The sequence below is a fragment of the Brugia malayi genome (assembly GCF_000002995.4).
Source record: "Brugia malayi strain FR3 genome assembly, contig: Bm_v4_ChrX_scaffold_001, whole genome shotgun sequence".
NCBI classification, from domain to species: Eukaryota; Metazoa; Nematoda; class Chromadorea; order Rhabditida; family Onchocercidae; genus Brugia; species Brugia malayi.
Genome location: NW_025062479.1, coordinates 2,743,326 through 2,760,894, shown reverse-complemented (window position 1 = coordinate 2,760,894; position 17,569 = coordinate 2,743,326). Strand labels below are relative to the sequence as shown.

The 17,569-nt window shown below is 29.7% G+C and overlaps 1 protein-coding gene across 4 annotated transcripts; it reads right to left on the bottom strand.

The window, feature by feature from the left end:
* Window positions 1–378: 378 nt before the first annotated feature.
* Bm4528 (multidrug resistance related protein 1, putative) lies at window positions 379–16,084 on the bottom strand (the record flags this gene model as incomplete). Of its 4 annotated transcripts, none has more annotated exons than XM_043073368.1 (33): window positions 379–505; window positions 627–821; window positions 1,228–1,394; window positions 1,533–1,663; window positions 1,913–2,090; window positions 2,460–2,561; window positions 2,753–2,885; window positions 3,001–3,122; window positions 3,488–3,565; window positions 7,072–7,227; window positions 7,823–7,977; window positions 8,175–8,391; window positions 8,706–8,885; window positions 9,001–9,167; window positions 9,490–9,618; window positions 9,746–9,841; window positions 10,025–10,166; window positions 10,269–10,483; window positions 10,622–10,774; window positions 11,023–11,191; window positions 11,603–11,764; window positions 11,848–11,955; window positions 12,175–12,297; window positions 12,455–12,586; window positions 12,764–12,844; window positions 13,047–13,143; window positions 13,434–13,564; window positions 13,664–13,710; window positions 14,032–14,218; window positions 14,336–14,449; window positions 14,631–14,909; window positions 15,227–15,403; window positions 16,040–16,084. In XM_043073368.1, 33 exons carry the CDS (start codon window positions 16,082–16,084, stop codon window positions 379–381), a joined length of 4,695 nt encoding a protein of 1,564 aa, XP_042929302.1. The 4 variants fall into 4 exon arrangements, with proteins under 4 accessions (XP_042929302.1, XP_042929301.1, XP_042929303.1 ...); XM_043073367.1 differs by lacking the exon at window positions 7,072–7,227 and adding an exon at window positions 5,608–5,763; XM_043073369.1 differs by lacking the exon at window positions 7,072–7,227 and adding an exon at window positions 4,600–4,755.
* Window positions 16,085–17,569: the final 1,485 nt, after the last annotated feature.

Sequence of the window (17,569 nt, the reverse complement as noted above, 5' to 3'; positions counted from 1 at the left end):
ATGGAAGATTACATCAAATATAATTGACAAGTAAAAGAGGAAACAAATCACCAGTTATATCGTACAGAAACTGTGTTCAGCGATGGAAGAAACTGATTCATGAATAAACCAAAAGAATCACCAAACATACTTTATTGAACAGAAATTGAAAAGGTGGCTATATTAGAAAAACACCTTAATATTCAGAAGAATCTAATCGTTAAATAATTTCCTCAAACATTGTACAAATTTTCAATAAATTTAATCACTAAGAATTGTTTGGATTCATTTCAGCATAGTAAATAAGTGGTAACCAGATAAAGTAGCTTATCGCATGACTAACAAAGTTAGTTTAACCAGAGATCTAGGATTTTGAAATATAAAGTGGATCAGAATATTTCAATGTTCTTTGGTAGGCAACAATCCAGATTCTTTCATCATTGCACGAAATAATGAATCCGGGTCATCCAATAACTTTCTTGGTGTGTCGAATTCACGAATGTAACCATTTTCAAGTACCAAAATCCTGAAATCAATAAAACAAAGAGATAAAAAGTACTTATTTTCCTTTTTTTTTTTTTTTTTTTTTTTCATTTTGGAAACCAAAAAAATCATTTCTGAGTAAAAAATATTAACATAAAGCCAACCTGTCACTATCCATTACTGTATGTAAACGGTGAGCAATTGTAAGCACTGTACAATGTGAGAATCGCTCGCGAATTGTTTTCTGGATTAGCGCATCCGTTTCCATATCAACAGACGCTGCTGCTTCATCCAGAATCAAAATCTGACTCATTCGCAATACTGCTCGAGCTAAACAAAGCAGTTGCCTTTGTCCAACACTGAAATGACAGTGATTATTTTCATTGGTGTATATATTAATTATATGCATCATGACGATATCAAATATTCTTAAATACAACATTTACATTCATTTACAAGTGTAAAGATTCCCCACCAAAAAGCATCTTTCTATTTCATTTTTTTTTTGGTCATAACAAATGCTCAGGAATAGTATAACTTTTTAGATGTGCATGAAATTTTCGCACAAACATATCTGTACCCTCTAAGCATATTATTTTTTTCTGGTTATACAAATGTAGTCTTTTTAGAACTTGAAAATTAAAAACTCTCTGGAACTTTCATTTTCTCTGGAACTGAATAATATGTACGTATGTTGCACAGAATTTATAACAGTTTAACAAGCTTAATCTGCTTGTAGGATGATACTTTGAAACAGCTTCTCACCTAATATTTTCACCACCTTCACTTAATTTATGTTCCAGTTTGTTTGGAAATGAATGCACCAACGAATCCAGATGAGCCGTTCGAAGTGCATTCCATAATAAGGCATCATCAAAATGGCCGAATGGATCCAAATTCATGCGTAACGTTCCAGAAAACACAACAGGATCCTTAAATCAACACAATTAATGGAAATTTTCAATACATTCATAATACAATGGAAGTATGCATAAACATAGAAATGAAGGGAATATTTCATCATAGTGAATTCAAGTAAAAAAACTGAATCAATCATGAAAAAATGGTACCTGTGGAACAATTGTTAATTTTGAGCGAAGATTATCCAGAGATATTTTCGATATATCTTCACCATCGATTAATATTCGACCTGAATCTGCCTCAATAATACGGAACAAAGCAAGTGTGAGAGAACTTTTACCTGAAAGAGATATGTTATTGCTCACTAAAGTGACAATCCTTAACTGTTCTATGAATACTGATACACAACTTTAATTCTCATTTTGATTCTCTTTAAAAAGAAGAATTTGATTTCAATTCTGGATCAGGGATTATCAACTATACAATCATGCAGTAGTTGTAAAAATCTAGGGATTTTGGTTACAACAATGTATCACGCTTAATGCCTTTCAAGCAGAATATAAAGTGGATTATAAATAAAATATATGACCTGCACCGGTTCTGCCAACAATTCCAATTTTTTCAGCTGGATGAATAGTTGCACTGATTCCTTTCAAAACAAATTCCAAATTATCGCGATATCGTATTTTCAACTTCTCGAAAATAATTTCTCCTTTACTTGGCCAATCTCGTCGTGGCGTATGCGCTAAGTTTTCACTCGCTAAACCCTGCAAACATTTATCACGTATTAATAGGTAATACTTTAGAAATTATTTTTTTCATATGTATCAAATATTATCTGAGCTTTCTATACAAGTTAAATATAAGTTTAAATAACGTAAATAGTGATATAATTTTAAAATGATAGTTTCATTAATATAACTTCAAAAGTTTTACTGTAAAACATTCGACAATGAACATGGTACATCAAGATATCATATTAATAAGTTATCCATCATTTTTTTCATTTACTTAAAACCTTCCAAATACATCCTAATGCCTACTTCCTATTATTTCCAATAATATAATACAGTAAGATACCAACTTTGCTTGAATCAGATTATTTTAATTGCAAAATTTCATGATACACATCTCACCTCAGTCGGTAGATCGGTGTATTCTCTCAGACGTTCAACAGCAACAACATTGGTTTCCAATTCGCTAGCCATACGTACGGCCCAATTTAGAGTTTGTGTTATCTCAAATGAAAAGTATACAATTCTAGTTAAAACCACATAAAAAATCATGGAAATATGAACTATTTTATTTCTCATTTTATTTTATTTTATCGTATCATTATCGCTCTTACAGAGTTAACTGAAAAATCGGAAATGAAGACTCATAATTTAAAAATTCCAAAAAAATAAAAATAAATAAATCAAAACAATACACTAAGAGCATATGCAACGGATAATCCAACTAAACCAGCTGTTACTGAACCACTCTCTCTATAAAATACAGCAAATAAAGCCGAGCAGAACACAATAAGATTACCGACAAGTTCTAAGCGTACTGCTAACCATCTGAAATTTAAAACTATTTTAAATCTATACATTGTTAGTTTCTGTGATAACCGCCTCAAAGATACAGAAGTACAAGTGAATAGCTGCCCCTTATTAGTATTTGATTAAAATTCACCTGTTAGCAACCAATGAATGATATTGTATAACAATATTCTTATCAAGACGATCTTGAGATTCATGGATAAAACGATTCATACATCGATATGCTCTAATTGAAGCTGATCCTTGGATCGATTCCTGAAAATTATCACAATGGATTCCAAGTGATGAAAAGTAAAATTTGATGTTTGCTAACAGAAAATTTGCTCACCAAAATTGAAAAAAAAAAAAAAAAACCGAATTTAGAAATACCAAAATTTTCCAAGCTTCAATGTTATAGCAGCTTTATTTCTGCCTATGTTTTCAACTTTATCTAGAATCCAGAAAAAAAAAGAATTCTATCCAGAAATGATCCAATATCACAATAATCATTTTAATAGTTCTTCTTGCAAGTAGTCACAAAAAATGAAAAATTACTGCCAACCAGCAACGTTTAACAGCAAAGTCCTTTAAAATTTTTTTCACACAATCTTCATTCCCTTAGCAGTGAATAAAAAACTAACTTGAAAATGCGAGTAAATAGGAGATCGAGCGGTAGATTCCAGACGTTTTAATTGACGTGATGTTGAAATGTAGAAACGCTGGAAATGAACGATATGCATTGCTAATATCTGATAGGTTAAAATAAACATATTTTTTTAATGATAAAAAATTACAGCTTTACAAAATACTTTCCGGTTTCTAAATTCCTGAGCTAGCGGTGAATATAGCATACAAGCTGTCATTAAATGCGTATAAGCATGAACAAGAGAAGAACTTTAAACTTGTAATGCATTGCAATATTGTATGAATCTTACTCAAATTCTATAATTATTGTTCTTCAAAGTATTACCAAATTTATGAGGTTGCTCTTTTTCCTCACATTATAATTAAGCTTTTATTAAATTGCATGCCAAAATAAAATTTGAAGCAATAGAGTGAGATAAAGCAAGAAATAAATCAACTTATGAGTAATTATCAACATTTTCTTCGGTAGTTAGCAAAAAAAGAAATAAGGCAATCCAAAGTATTTTTCCAGAATATGTGCACATGGATAACATATGGACAACTCTAGCTGTGCAACAAACTGAGACAAAAGCATAACTAAAAAATAAAAAATAACTGATAGTAGAGAAACTTTTTTTAATGAAAATTTCGTCTGATTTTTTTAATGCTCTACATGAGATGCATATTCATACTATATAAATGCACGCATCAGATAGGCTTTTTAACTTTATATGCCTACTTTCCCACAGGTTAATTTAAACTGTGATCTGGAAATGCATTTTAATGTCAAAGAAATGATGATCTTATGAGTAAGATGAAAAAACATTACTGCTCATTGTTTCATCATAGCATACGAAGGCTTAAAAACTATTAAACCTAAGCATAAGCAAAAGTTAAAGCCAAGAAGTTAACGTCGAAACTTGCTATATAAACTAAATCACTTCCTTGCTGAACAAGAATTTTGTTTAAAAAGAAAAAAAAAAAAACGGAAAAAATTAGCATAAAATAGCAATATTATACAATAAAATAAGCAACAATAACAATATCCCATATAGCACCATGCTTACAATCTATTTTGAACTCGAATCTATTATATCCATGTTTCATGCAGTATAGATTGAAAAATTACCATTAACGTAAAATTTGAAAACAAAATCATAGCAAAAGGGAGGATAATTTGCGGCGTCATAAGTACCGGCACAATCATAATAATGAAAGCGGTAATAATACATCCAGTAAGGGTGATCAGTGATGATGGTAGACGTTGGTCGAGTTCTTGCAAATCCTGCAAACATGCAAACACATGCAAATTTGTAAAACTTTCAACAATGCAGCAGCCATGCTATTTGCAGGACAATGAACACCACAATAATCCAGATTTGCTGAATGGAATTTCCGGCTGAAATGATTATGTACAAGAAACTTTTATTTCATCCTCATTCTCGGATCATACATAAAGCATGCTCAACAGGATAACATGCAGACTATAGTAATACCATTTGAGCAGACGAAAATACCCTACTGCAGAAAATATTAAAAAAAAAAAAAAATCTGAAGAAAAAATGATGATCAGAATTAACAACCAATAAACATCAAAACCATTAACTCATAATGAACAGGATAATCTACAGAAAAACAGCAAGCAATAATGATATCAAAAAGATAATTACTAAAAGCTATAAAATTCATACTATTAACATAATATCATCAGCAAAGATAAATTTCGTCTAATAATAAAGTATGTTTCATATGGAAATCATATTCTTCAAATAATACATTTCGGAAAACCAAATTTTTCTTTTGCAAAATAAAAAAGTACATAAAAGAACGACATGCTTCTCATACCATGCTTTTACCAAAAAAAAAAAATGCATGCAACAATTATTATAACTTCCACTCACTACCATTAAATATAATTACAATACAGTGATCAACTGAGTTAAATAAGAAAAAAGAGCACAGTTTGCGAAAAGACATTTTTAAATATTTTAATAATTGTCGCTAACAGTTACTGTAATAACTTATATTCTCTTATTTCTTCATTCCAGAAACGATCATTTCATTATCATTATCATCTCTCTCTCTCTCTAAAAAAGAAAAAAAGGACAGTAGAATTTTCGTTTTTGATGAAGCATACCAGAACAAGGAAATAAATAGCAGCAAGAAAAGGTATGATGACTGAATACATCGGTGTAGCGTATAGAATTACAGCTGTTGTCATTAAAACAACAAGCACTGTTGATATGAATGAATGAGATGTATGCGGCAATAATGCATCCACTATTTCTATATCCTGCAATTTTCCCTGTTATCTCATTAATTGTTACCCATCTCGAGAGTGAATTATACACATTTCTATCTAAACTGAAGATTATCATCCTAATTTTGAAATTTATTGTTTCATAGACAATAGTATATTAATAATAATTAAGTATAATAATCTGAACATACTGTAGATAACATTTGCTGTGAATAGTATTGTAAAATTTGGACACTAAAAGTAAACAATTTTCAGCTAGCCATACAAAACCTTATAATTTATTCTTTATTCTATATAAAATATACATGATAGAAATTAAGGAAATCTACATGTATTAACTGTATATATATATATATATATATAGATAGATAGATAGATAGATAGAAAATTAAATTTTACAGCAAATAGACTGATGTAGAATTAAAATCTAGGCCAGATCTAGTTATAGATAAATAATTAATGTATGCTCAATATATCAAAATTTTCCAAGTATTTGGTGACGATTCGTAACTTCTTGCGACACAAAAAAAGAAGAAATCTATGAATGGCAAAAGAGAAAAAAAAAAGATAGTATCATCTAATTAAAAAATGTTACAAAATTCGTCCGACTGAAATGAGCAACATAATGAGAAGATTCATACAACATGTTAAACTAATTTATCATGAAAATTTTTTGTTTACCTCCCTATCAAAACAATGAATTTGTTGAAAAGAAATCAAACGTTGGATTTCGGATTTTTTTCTTAATCATTCAAATTCGAAAGCATTGACGATGGGATTTAAACACTGCATGTCTAGCATAAAAATATCAGTTGCATGGAAAAGTCTGGATACTTTTTCTGACTTAAGATAGAACAAGTGAAGTGACCATGCAAATAATTATTTGTAATTTTAGTGTCTGTTAAACAAATATTTTTATAATCGATGTTTTTTTTTTTTTTTTTTTTTTTTATAATATTTGACTGTGAAATGCATCCAGAAGAGAAAATACAAAATAACCCATCATGTGATATTAATAAGGATTTATGAGGATCTATGAGAAGAAACCGGAAAGTATTGTTGCAAGGGAGGAATTTTATTTCATGTTATTACTATTTCGATAAGAATAAAAAAAAGTCAACAAACCTACCACAGTTATATGTAAGGAAATTGGTTAGGGAGTAAGTGGTAAAATTCCGTCTGAATCGTTCAACAGTATTCCTAATAAAAAACAAAAATTCCCCACTCTTGAAAATTTCAAGAAATTAATCTAAAATTTGAAATTCATAATCACCAACTAGTATATCAAAGTGGTTACCATCCTCTTACAAAGGGTACTACATAAATGACAGTGTCTCATACCAGAATGAAGAAATTGAAGAAAGCGCATGTGATAAAAACCCAAAATGAGTGAGGATATATGAAAACAATAAGAATTAAAATGGCAACAAGAATTTGACAATCATCAAGAAGATCATCAATAGATTTTGGTATTTCAATATCCACCGTTACTATATCCTGCAATAATGTTTACTTTAAAAACTCTAAATAATCAGCAAATTCCCATTGCCTATCGGGTGCAGGATGTGATTTTTTTATAGATTCAAAAATAAATATAAGTTATGAATCTGCAACAAGGAATTATATAATAAAACTTTTGGAGCTAAACAAAAATAAATAATACATACACATGACATGAACATGAAAAATGAAAGAATTACTAGTATCCCCCTACAGCATTTATTAAGAGGATAAATCTACGATAGAAAATCAAAAGATTTCGAGCCAGCAGACAAGCAAATCCCAAAGCAAATAATTCCATAATTTCTCCATCTCACCATGTATAGGAAGAAAAATTTTGTAAGAATAATCAAAAAAAAGAATTTGCTATTCAAAGAAGAAATAAAGCATCATGTCATCTAATTTTCTTTCACTGCACAGGTATTATTATAGTCAGTTAGGATGAATTTAAACGTCATTACTTTGAGTATTGCTGAATTTGAACTTGAATTTCTAATCCCATTACAAACGAAAAAAATCGTAAAAGCTGGAATTTAGCACTTAACATAACATACATATAAAATCATAGTTATTATGTAATTATAAAAAATACCTTCCCAAAACGGTTCACAATGCGTCCGAGCGGAGTTATGTCGAAAAATGCCATTGGTAAATGCATAATATTTCGCAGTATTCCTTCGTGCAATTTTCGACTCGCAAAAACCATTCCATATGCCATTGTAATTGAACCAGTACAAACCATTGCGGCTAATAGCAAAGATTAGTCGGAGGAAAAAAGTTGTTAGGTTGAAAAGGTATCACGATTAGATCAGTTGGATATTTGGAATGTTTTTGTGTGTGAGGGAAAGAGAAAGACAGAAAAGGAACGGCAAAACGTTGAAAAACACTCGAAGATGTGTTAAACTTAAAAATGCCTAAGTAATTAACTTCCTACAATAACACACCTTGTCCCAAGCCGAGTGTTGCGTAAATTCCTAAACGCCAATTTGTGTCGTTTTCTTCTGCCGTGATGTTTCCTTTGTTGGCATGATCAGACCAATTGGCTAACCATAAATTGGATGAAACACCAAGCACAGATGAAAAAATATAAATCGAAACAAAGACTGCTGTTGTGCCATAACCAATAGCGTGAAGATACAAAAGATACACTGCAAATTTCACCTGCAATAAAAATACAAATTTTGCAAATTTGTTGAGAATTTTACCAATCTAATTTCGAAATTCAATTTGTAATTTTCAGTTTACTAATTTTTGACCCTTACTTTAATTTATGCACTTTTTGAGACAATTATATTCTTTTTAGCAACAAATTTCAATCATGAATCAATCGCACCACAAATGGTGTAAAACGATGCGCTGCTCAAATTATCAATTTCACTTTCAGGCATGATATGGCACAACTAAACGATCATTTCTTATTTCCACTTTGCAACCAAAACAAGAATATTTCCCTTCTTAATGATTTCCATAGAGACCTTTCCAACTTCAACGCCTTCCTTTTCAATTAATTTTGAACGTTCATCATTGCTTGCTATAGCTGGTTTATTAGCCGTTTGTGCAGACAATGCAATACCATCTGCCTTTTCACCAATCTCGATTTTTATTAAATTACTATCGATCTTTTTCGCTGCAACATCCTGTTCGGTGGTACCATCCTAAAATGATTTATTAACAAAGAAACTGTTATCAATATTATACTGTTGTAGGTTCATTTAGTATAATAGTTTCAGATAATGTAATAATCAAAATTCTGCAGAAAATAACAGTAACCTGTTGTTCGGCTGGTAAGTTGTCTCGCGAAGATATGTGTTTGATAGATGATGCAACTGTTAAAGTACTATCTGTGTGTTGCCTTGTCCCACTAAAACTTTCCAAATGTTTGCGTTGTTCCGGATTCAAAACTTGCAAATCTTTTAGTAGTTCTTCCATTTCTTCTGCTGAAATTATATCAAGATATTGTAATTACCAGGATATTGCTGGTCCACAGAATCTAAGATATAGTTTATCACCTGCCATCTGGAAAAAAAAAAATACCACAAGTCACTTAACACTTTGCATAAATTCATCTGAAGATCTGTGTCTAAAAGAAAACTGGAAATATATCACGAACTTAACAGAATGTCATTTTTTACTTAAGACAAACAGAAATAACACATACACCTGGAACAAAGCTCAAATGGATTGAGTTCTGTGGTTGAGATTAAAGTTGAGATAAAGTCTGACGTTATATCTGAGAGTAAAAATTAAAGTAAAACTAACAGTCTCCTTCATCTTGTGCCTGCTTGCATTGTTTAACTTTGTTCATAAGAAAATCTTCCAGAAATTCTGCGAAATGTTTTTGTGCTTGAACTAATTCTTGAAATGTGCCCACTTCGGTAATTTTACCATCTATGAATACCAGATTCATGTAGGTTTAGAAAAAAAAATTTTTTTTTTTTTTTTCAATGCCTTACTTAATCAACTAAATAAGGCAGTAAATTTTGGCTGGGAAAAACTAAATTTTAAAAATTCTAACCATTCATGACGACAATTCGATCGCAATACTTCAAGTAATGTAGTCCGTGTGTTACCAAAATACGCGTTTTCTTGGCTAATAAGCCAGTTTGAGATGCTTAAAGAATTCATTTTTGACTTTGTAACTTATGTATTCTGTTTCCGGATTCGTTTCATTTATTCTGTAAATGATTCCAAAGGTATTCTGGAAATGGTTGCACTCAATATTTTTGCAGTCATAGCGTTTTGCGTAACTACATAAGAATTAAATGAGAGATCCAAAGAATGAAAAGAAACAAACAGATGACACGGGTGAATGTGTGTCGTCCAACGTGAGCATCAACAGCTGACAACGGATCATCCAAAAGAATAATGTCTGAATTGGCGTATACTGCACGTGCCAAACTTACGCGATGTTTCTGACCCCCACTCAAATTAATGCCCTAAAAACGCAACAAGGTAATATATTCCACTTCCTACTTTTTTTTAATCTGAATATAGCACAAAGATATAATAGTAAAATCCGGGCAAAATCTAAATATAACCTTTTCACCAATTTCAGTCTGATCACCAGCTGGTAATGTTGCGAGATCTGGTTTCAGCGCACATGCATCAAGCACTGTTTCATACCGTTGAGGATCGAAAGGTGTGCCAAACAAAATATTATCCATCAACGACAAATTCTGGATCCACGGCTGTTGCGGGGCATAAGCAATCGACCCAACAACATCCACATTACCGTTCAATTTATCCATTTCGCCTTAAATTTTTTGCGGAAATAAATAGAATGTCATATTTTAGACTGAAATTCTTTCAGTGTCTAGAGCAAAACAATATGAAATTGATGAAGTAAAAAAACATGAACGCAAAAATAAAACTATCAAAAATGAAAACATACCTAAGACAGCAGAAAGCAAGCTACTTTTACCACTGCCGACTTTCCCAACAATAGCAACAAGCTCGCCTTTTTTGATTTTTAAATTGATATTATTCAATGTCACTTTATTATTGTCCCAAGAAAAATTACCACTCTGTATCGACAAGGCATAATCTACAAAAGTATTAGCAGATTACTCGATAAAAATAAAACAGAGGTTAGTTAGGATTATCCAATAATTCATTAATTTTTAGTTTTAATTAGCTAGATTAGAAGTTAAAATGTGATGAAATTGACTTATGAGGCTGTAAGTAAAATCTAAATAAATCGAAGTAATACTAAAACAATAAAAAATAATACTAAAATAAATCGAAGTGATCCTCTATTTGGAATTAAAAGAAGTGTCATATGCAATTTCTAACCGCCTGAAGAGATTCGATCTACTACAGAAAGCTGCATTTCATCATCCGACAGAAATGACTTCAGCCTGGTATTGCTAACCGAACATTGCGTCCCCTGACTGAATATTAATGGAAAGATTGTCATTGGGAAACGGATCAAGTTGAAAAGTGAAAGGCCAACGAATGTAACCTGTAAAGTAATTAAATTTAAACCAATATGATAGAATGGTATTTGAGTATCACATCTGAGATTAAAATATAATCATTTCTTTTTTTGTAACCAAATTTGATTATTCAGTGCTTAATTGGCTTATGTCAATTTCGACTGCTTAGTGTCTTATTGGCTTATGTTTGGAATAAATAACTATCGCATATAGAATGAATCATTTATTCTAATCGCTAGTACGAAGCAATCCATCCTCCTTTTTGAACTAATTAAATCCCATTTGAGTTAATTTCATTTTATTTATCTGGAGTGAATTAATTCAAGATATTCATGCTTAAGTTAACAACAACTTATTTTAAATTGCCTGACAGAATTGAATTAATTCGGATTTATTCATCATCGCTGAATTTAAACTAAGCACCTAATTTATCTTACCTGAGGTGTAAGTTGGTTGTGCTGTGGATCAATTTTCACATATAAGCCAAACGTGACAACAGCAACAAGAAATGGCGCACATGACCAAGTTAACGATATTGCAGCATTATAAAGCGCAATTTCGCGTAGTACAGCAATCTCTTTCTCGCGAATTTCCAAAACCTGAGTACTCAAATAACTTTTACTTATAAATACTGAGTTTTGAACAACTCAAAAACAATAATATTGAAAATAATGTAATTGACCAGTTTTTGCATGCTTTTCTCCCAAGCATAAAATTTGATTATTCGAATTCCATTTAAAATTTCTGACATGAATTTCAAACGTTCATCTCGCAGTTTCATTTGTCTTCCCTGAAATTCATCACTTCCATATAGACATTACATTTCAAAAATTATTAATAAACAGTATGAAATTTTTCCAAACAAATAAAGGAGCAACATTTTTCAAAGACTGATTGATTTAATGTGAACATTTAAGAGAAAATATTCTAAACAAACTCTTTTATGACAAATCAGACACAAGAAATTCGACTTTCCACTTCTTTGATTTTATGATTTAGAAACAATTACTTGACAGTTTTTCATTCGTAGAGAAATATATGAAGTTAAGGGAATTGTTGCGAAAAGTACGGTGAGACCGGCAACAACTGCTATTCCAAGCAATCGCCACAGAAAGTAAATTGCAAGCAGTATCTGTAATTAAAAAAAAAAAAATCTACAGATAAAGTAATAGGGCCAGAAGTAATGAAATGATAAACCAATTAGAGATTGATCTTCATTAAAACTTGGAAATTAATTTCCAACATAAAAATGATTACTATATAAATATAAAAAGAATGTGTAGACTTACTTGAAATGGAGCAGACCAAAAAAGCATAATAAAACTGGCGATATCTTGAAAACGTTGGACATCCACAGACATCAAATTTACAATTTCACCAACAGTACGATTTTTCCGAGCAGAGTTAGATAACATTAACGCCTACAGAAAGAAATTAAGTAAAACTGATTTTGAATACTTAAATACAGTCATTTAGTTCAGGAATACGAAATAACTATTTCAACGAAAAATATTTTCAGCAGAAAACTTTTGCGTATATATATATTTCAGAATAATGAGAAGTAAATCAGTCACAAAATAAAATCATACTGAAAATACCTTGACATATACAGAGTTTGTCAGCACAGAACGTACATTAATACCTAACATGAACATTTTGTGAAAATACTGATGCAGAATCTGAAAACCATTTAAAAGAACAGTTGAGGCACGAAATGTTTCTAGCTTTTCCAAGAATTTTTTAATCCATTATAGAATCCTTTCGTGTTTTTTTTTTGAATTCCTTGAGGTTGGAATTTCTTATTACTTTTTTTCCGATAAATTTAAGATGAACAATAACTTCATATAACAAAGAGAAACTGTTTTAATATAACTGGCCAACCATTGACTGAACGAGTGCAACAGCAAACATGGCAAATGATATAGCAATACCCATCCATAACGGTCGCTTCATATCTTCGATATACGATATTAATGCACTGTAAAAAAAAAGATAAATTACTTGAATGGTACATAAAACAATTAGCTATGGAATTTTCCCAATTACAGACACAAAAATCTAAAATACTACAATATTAAAGAATTTCTATTAACTAACATCATTAACCGGCCTTATGCAAACTGATGCACCAAATTTCTTTATTATAAGGTATACTGAACAAAAACTAATTGAATATACTCAACATTAAGGCATGTTTTATTATAAGTCGAAAAAAAGAATAAAAAAATCATGAAGAATCGATTCCAGCAAAACAAAAAAGTATTTAACCTGAGAAGTTGCGGGCTGACGAAATTTAATACGTCAAATACAAATTTCATTGCAGCGCCAGACAAAATGGTCCAGCGATATGTTTTCGCAAGCGCCCACAGTAATGATGGCTGTGTTTTTGGACTAAGTTTCTAAAATAAGACTAATCTAATACAAATAATCAAAAAGTAACAGAACAAGCATAATTATTCAAAGAGATAGATAAATTTCTGAATGGAAAATTAAGGAACCTTAAGTGAAATTGATTGTTCCGCTGCTCGCTTCTTTTTATAGTAAGCTGAAAATTAAATTTAATTACATGTATTAAAATTAAAAGACAAGAATACCTTGAAATATATTCCTAATAAAATCACAATATATTTCATTTTTTGCAATGATCAATCTGATAATTCTTAAAAAATATGTGAAAAACATTTGCGGAAAAAAGAAATAAACAACGAGTCAAACTGACTTAAATGCAAACGATAGCAAATCAGCGTCAGATCTTTCACAACGCTCTCCATTCTTTTCAAAATTTTAAATTTACTGAATATATTTAACAATCACAACATTAAATTAAGGAAAAATATGGAAAGAAGTATGTAATACATAAGCATACCATTAACCGCTGGTAACCAATAACGCTTGAACTTTTTCATCAAATTTTCACTTTCTTCATGTAGTCGTAATCGCCATAAATCATTAACTTCGAGCGGTCTACGAAAACCACGTGCTGCCAAGCTGTGAAACCAGTTAAATGTGATTTTATTCAGATAGGAACAATTATCTTCTGGACAAAGTTTTTCCTGAAATAACAGCTAAAAGATGCTTTTTCCTTTAGTAACTGACATTAAAGATACAAAAATAAGTTTAAATTTTGTGATCTTAGATAGAGAATGATAACACGATTCAAACATGCTTACATCTTTCAACCAATATCTTGGTTTATCAGCAAAACATGACAAGAATACTTCGAACAATATGAATGCGTAGTAGATTATATACAATACATATTTCACTGAGACTTCATTTTTATCCTAAACGATATAAATAAACAAATTTTCAACAAAAAAGAAAAGAGAATAAAATCAAATTCTAAAACCAATTCCCCATTTAGACACTTTAATTAAATTAGAAAGCTTTGTGGTTTTCTGCTGTAGAAACGAAATTTCATGTTTATAACAATCAAAAATGTAAGAGTATAAGTATATTGCTAACCTGAATGCCGGTAAAATCTTCAGCATAAGCAGCTCGACGTCTAAGTTCTGGAAATGCACAAATTGCAGTAAGAAGCCAAAAGTTGAACAAAACGCCGGAAGTCACTAAGCCACGATTACGATAGGCAATCAGTAACAGCAAACATACGCAATACGTTACCGTTTGCCAGCAACATGACATGATGCTATACGGTTGATATGTTAACGGTGTCCGAAACCATGTTATCAGATTGATTATTGTTGCAGTTAGACGATTCATTACCAACAAGAAACACAGAATCTAAATTCATTCAGTAAACCTTCCTATTGTTAACTTCATCATATAATAATTTTATTCCACAAAAAAAAAAAAAAAAAAAAAAAAAAAAAAAAAACAAAAACAAAAACAAGAAGCAAAATCAGAAAATTTTCCACCATAAGTAAAATAACATGCCGCGAGCTAATTACTAGCCAGAAATTTCATTAAATATCTTAATTACATGATTAAAATTTAGTGCTGAATTAGATCATTACTAACTATCAAAATACTATAAAAAATACGTGTATAACAAAGTGAAAAAATAGTAGAAGCATAATATATGCATGAAATACACTTACTATTCGAGCAACTGTTGGTGAATAGAGTTCTAATGGAGGATGTCGACTTTTCTTGAGGTCATATAGAATAAGTGGACTAAATATGATCAAAAATATTAATGGTGTAATGACAAGGATTGATGATTCAGCACAATTTGTTATATGTGGCACTGTGCTATTCAATGAATAATCGAATACCTGAAATGACATAAGAATCTTTTAGTCAACATATTATTTTTCATATTAAATTAATTTTTTCTTCTTAACTGATAAATTTTATTAATGTTACACGAAAATTTAATCAAACATTATTGGAAAAATTTATCTTATCATTATCTCATTAAATAATTTATATGCAAAAATCAACAAAATGTTGAGAATGTTTGTATATTCAGTATAGTAAATTTTTTCTTTTTTAAATAATCAATTAACCTAGTAAAACTTATCGGAAGGAGGATTATGATATAAGTCTTTTAATCATTTGTTATCTATTCATTGACTGAATTATCAGTAAAATGAACCTTTTATTTGCATTGTAAAGAAAAAAAATGGACCGAAATACATTGGTATTATCATGCAATGTGAACTTAAAAAAAACAAAAAGAAACAAACAACAAATCAAAAAAATTCAATGAATTAATGAAAATAATATTTCTAACATTTATCAATGCTTCAACTGCAATTATTATTATTATTTTTTTCTTGCATGACAAATATATTGAAAGTTAAACTCTGGTATTTCCTTAATTTGCAACATTAGCTAACAATTTTACCATAAAATTATTCCATTTTATAAAGGAGAAAAAAAAAACCGGTTTGATACTGATAACTTACTTGTATTTCATCCACATCGCATAATATACGTGCAAGGTAATCCATAATTTTACTTTGCTAATTTTTCAAATTATAATGAAAATTTTATGTAACAAATTTCGCACTGATACTTCGGGAACAAGCACTGCATAGAAATGATGCGTTCATCAATTGATAGATAAATAATAATGCTAAAAAATATATAACATGTTTTTCTGTCAAATTTTATCATTTACTCTTGTAAAATATAATTTTAATTGTAACATTACTACTAGAAAAAAAGCATGACACAGAAATGAAACAGTTTTCAATCAAAAGACTGAAATGTTAATGTTAGGAAAAATAAAAACGAAAAAAATTACAGCAATAAAATATTCATTTATTTTTATCTAAATACAATTTTATATATTTCATTTGCAGTAATATCTGGAGAAAAAAAATAGCACTTCCACAGAAAATATGTAATGTTTATAAAATGAAAAAAAAAAAGAAAGTGACAACGATAAATCGTTATTTTGTTTATTTTAATCAGATATACCAATCTCTGCAATATAAATCATACATTGTAAAAAAAGAAAAAAAAAAGTTTTGAAAAAAATTTTTTTTTCTCTTTTTAGAAATATAACTGTTCAAGCAAATTGATACTATGATGTTCTATTGGAATAATTTATTTGAAGGATAATTGTTATAATATACTTCAAATGATTTCTAATCAATATTTGATCAAAAAAATCAACTACTTTACTGTCGATATAATTTTGGGAGAAATAAAAACAAAAGAAAAAATAACAAATACAAAAATAATAAAATGTTTTCCATGAGTATATCCTATCATCATCTTTTCGTTTATAATTTCTTTCAGGTTTTGATAACGATTTAACGTATAAAGAAAACATCACTCTTCAATGATATAAACAAACTAGTGTTAATTTTCAAATCAAAATCTGATAACTTAATCACTTCATACAATCAAGTATGAACATTTAAATTTGATTTTTATTTTTATTTAGACCTATTGTAATGGATGTAGGATAAACGAAAAAAAAAAAAAAATATCTGACAGCCTGAACGGTACTCATACTTTTACAATATTATTATCATATTCGATCATATTATGCCATGTTGTTACCATCTATATTTATATCGAAATCATTTTTTTATTAAAAATATTCTCAATACCACTATGACAATATTTAATTTTAGAAAATCTTCAATTTTTCTCAAAGAAAATTTGAACTGCTCATACGATACGATTTATATGTAATGATAATTTATTATTAAATTTATACAAATTAATGTAAAATTTTGTATAAGATATCATATCATTAATATTTCTAATATAATCAGAATTTCTACTACACAATTACTCTCGAATAAATTTGCAGGGAAAATTTTTATGTACACAAAGACATAAAAAGTGTATGATAATAATCAACCACAAGATTGCTCTAATCAAAATTTGTCGCAGGAACCAAAGTAAAAAAAAAGTAGCTTTGCTGCTTGCTTTAATCAGATGACGACTCATATCACAATAAAAATTAAAACCAATGA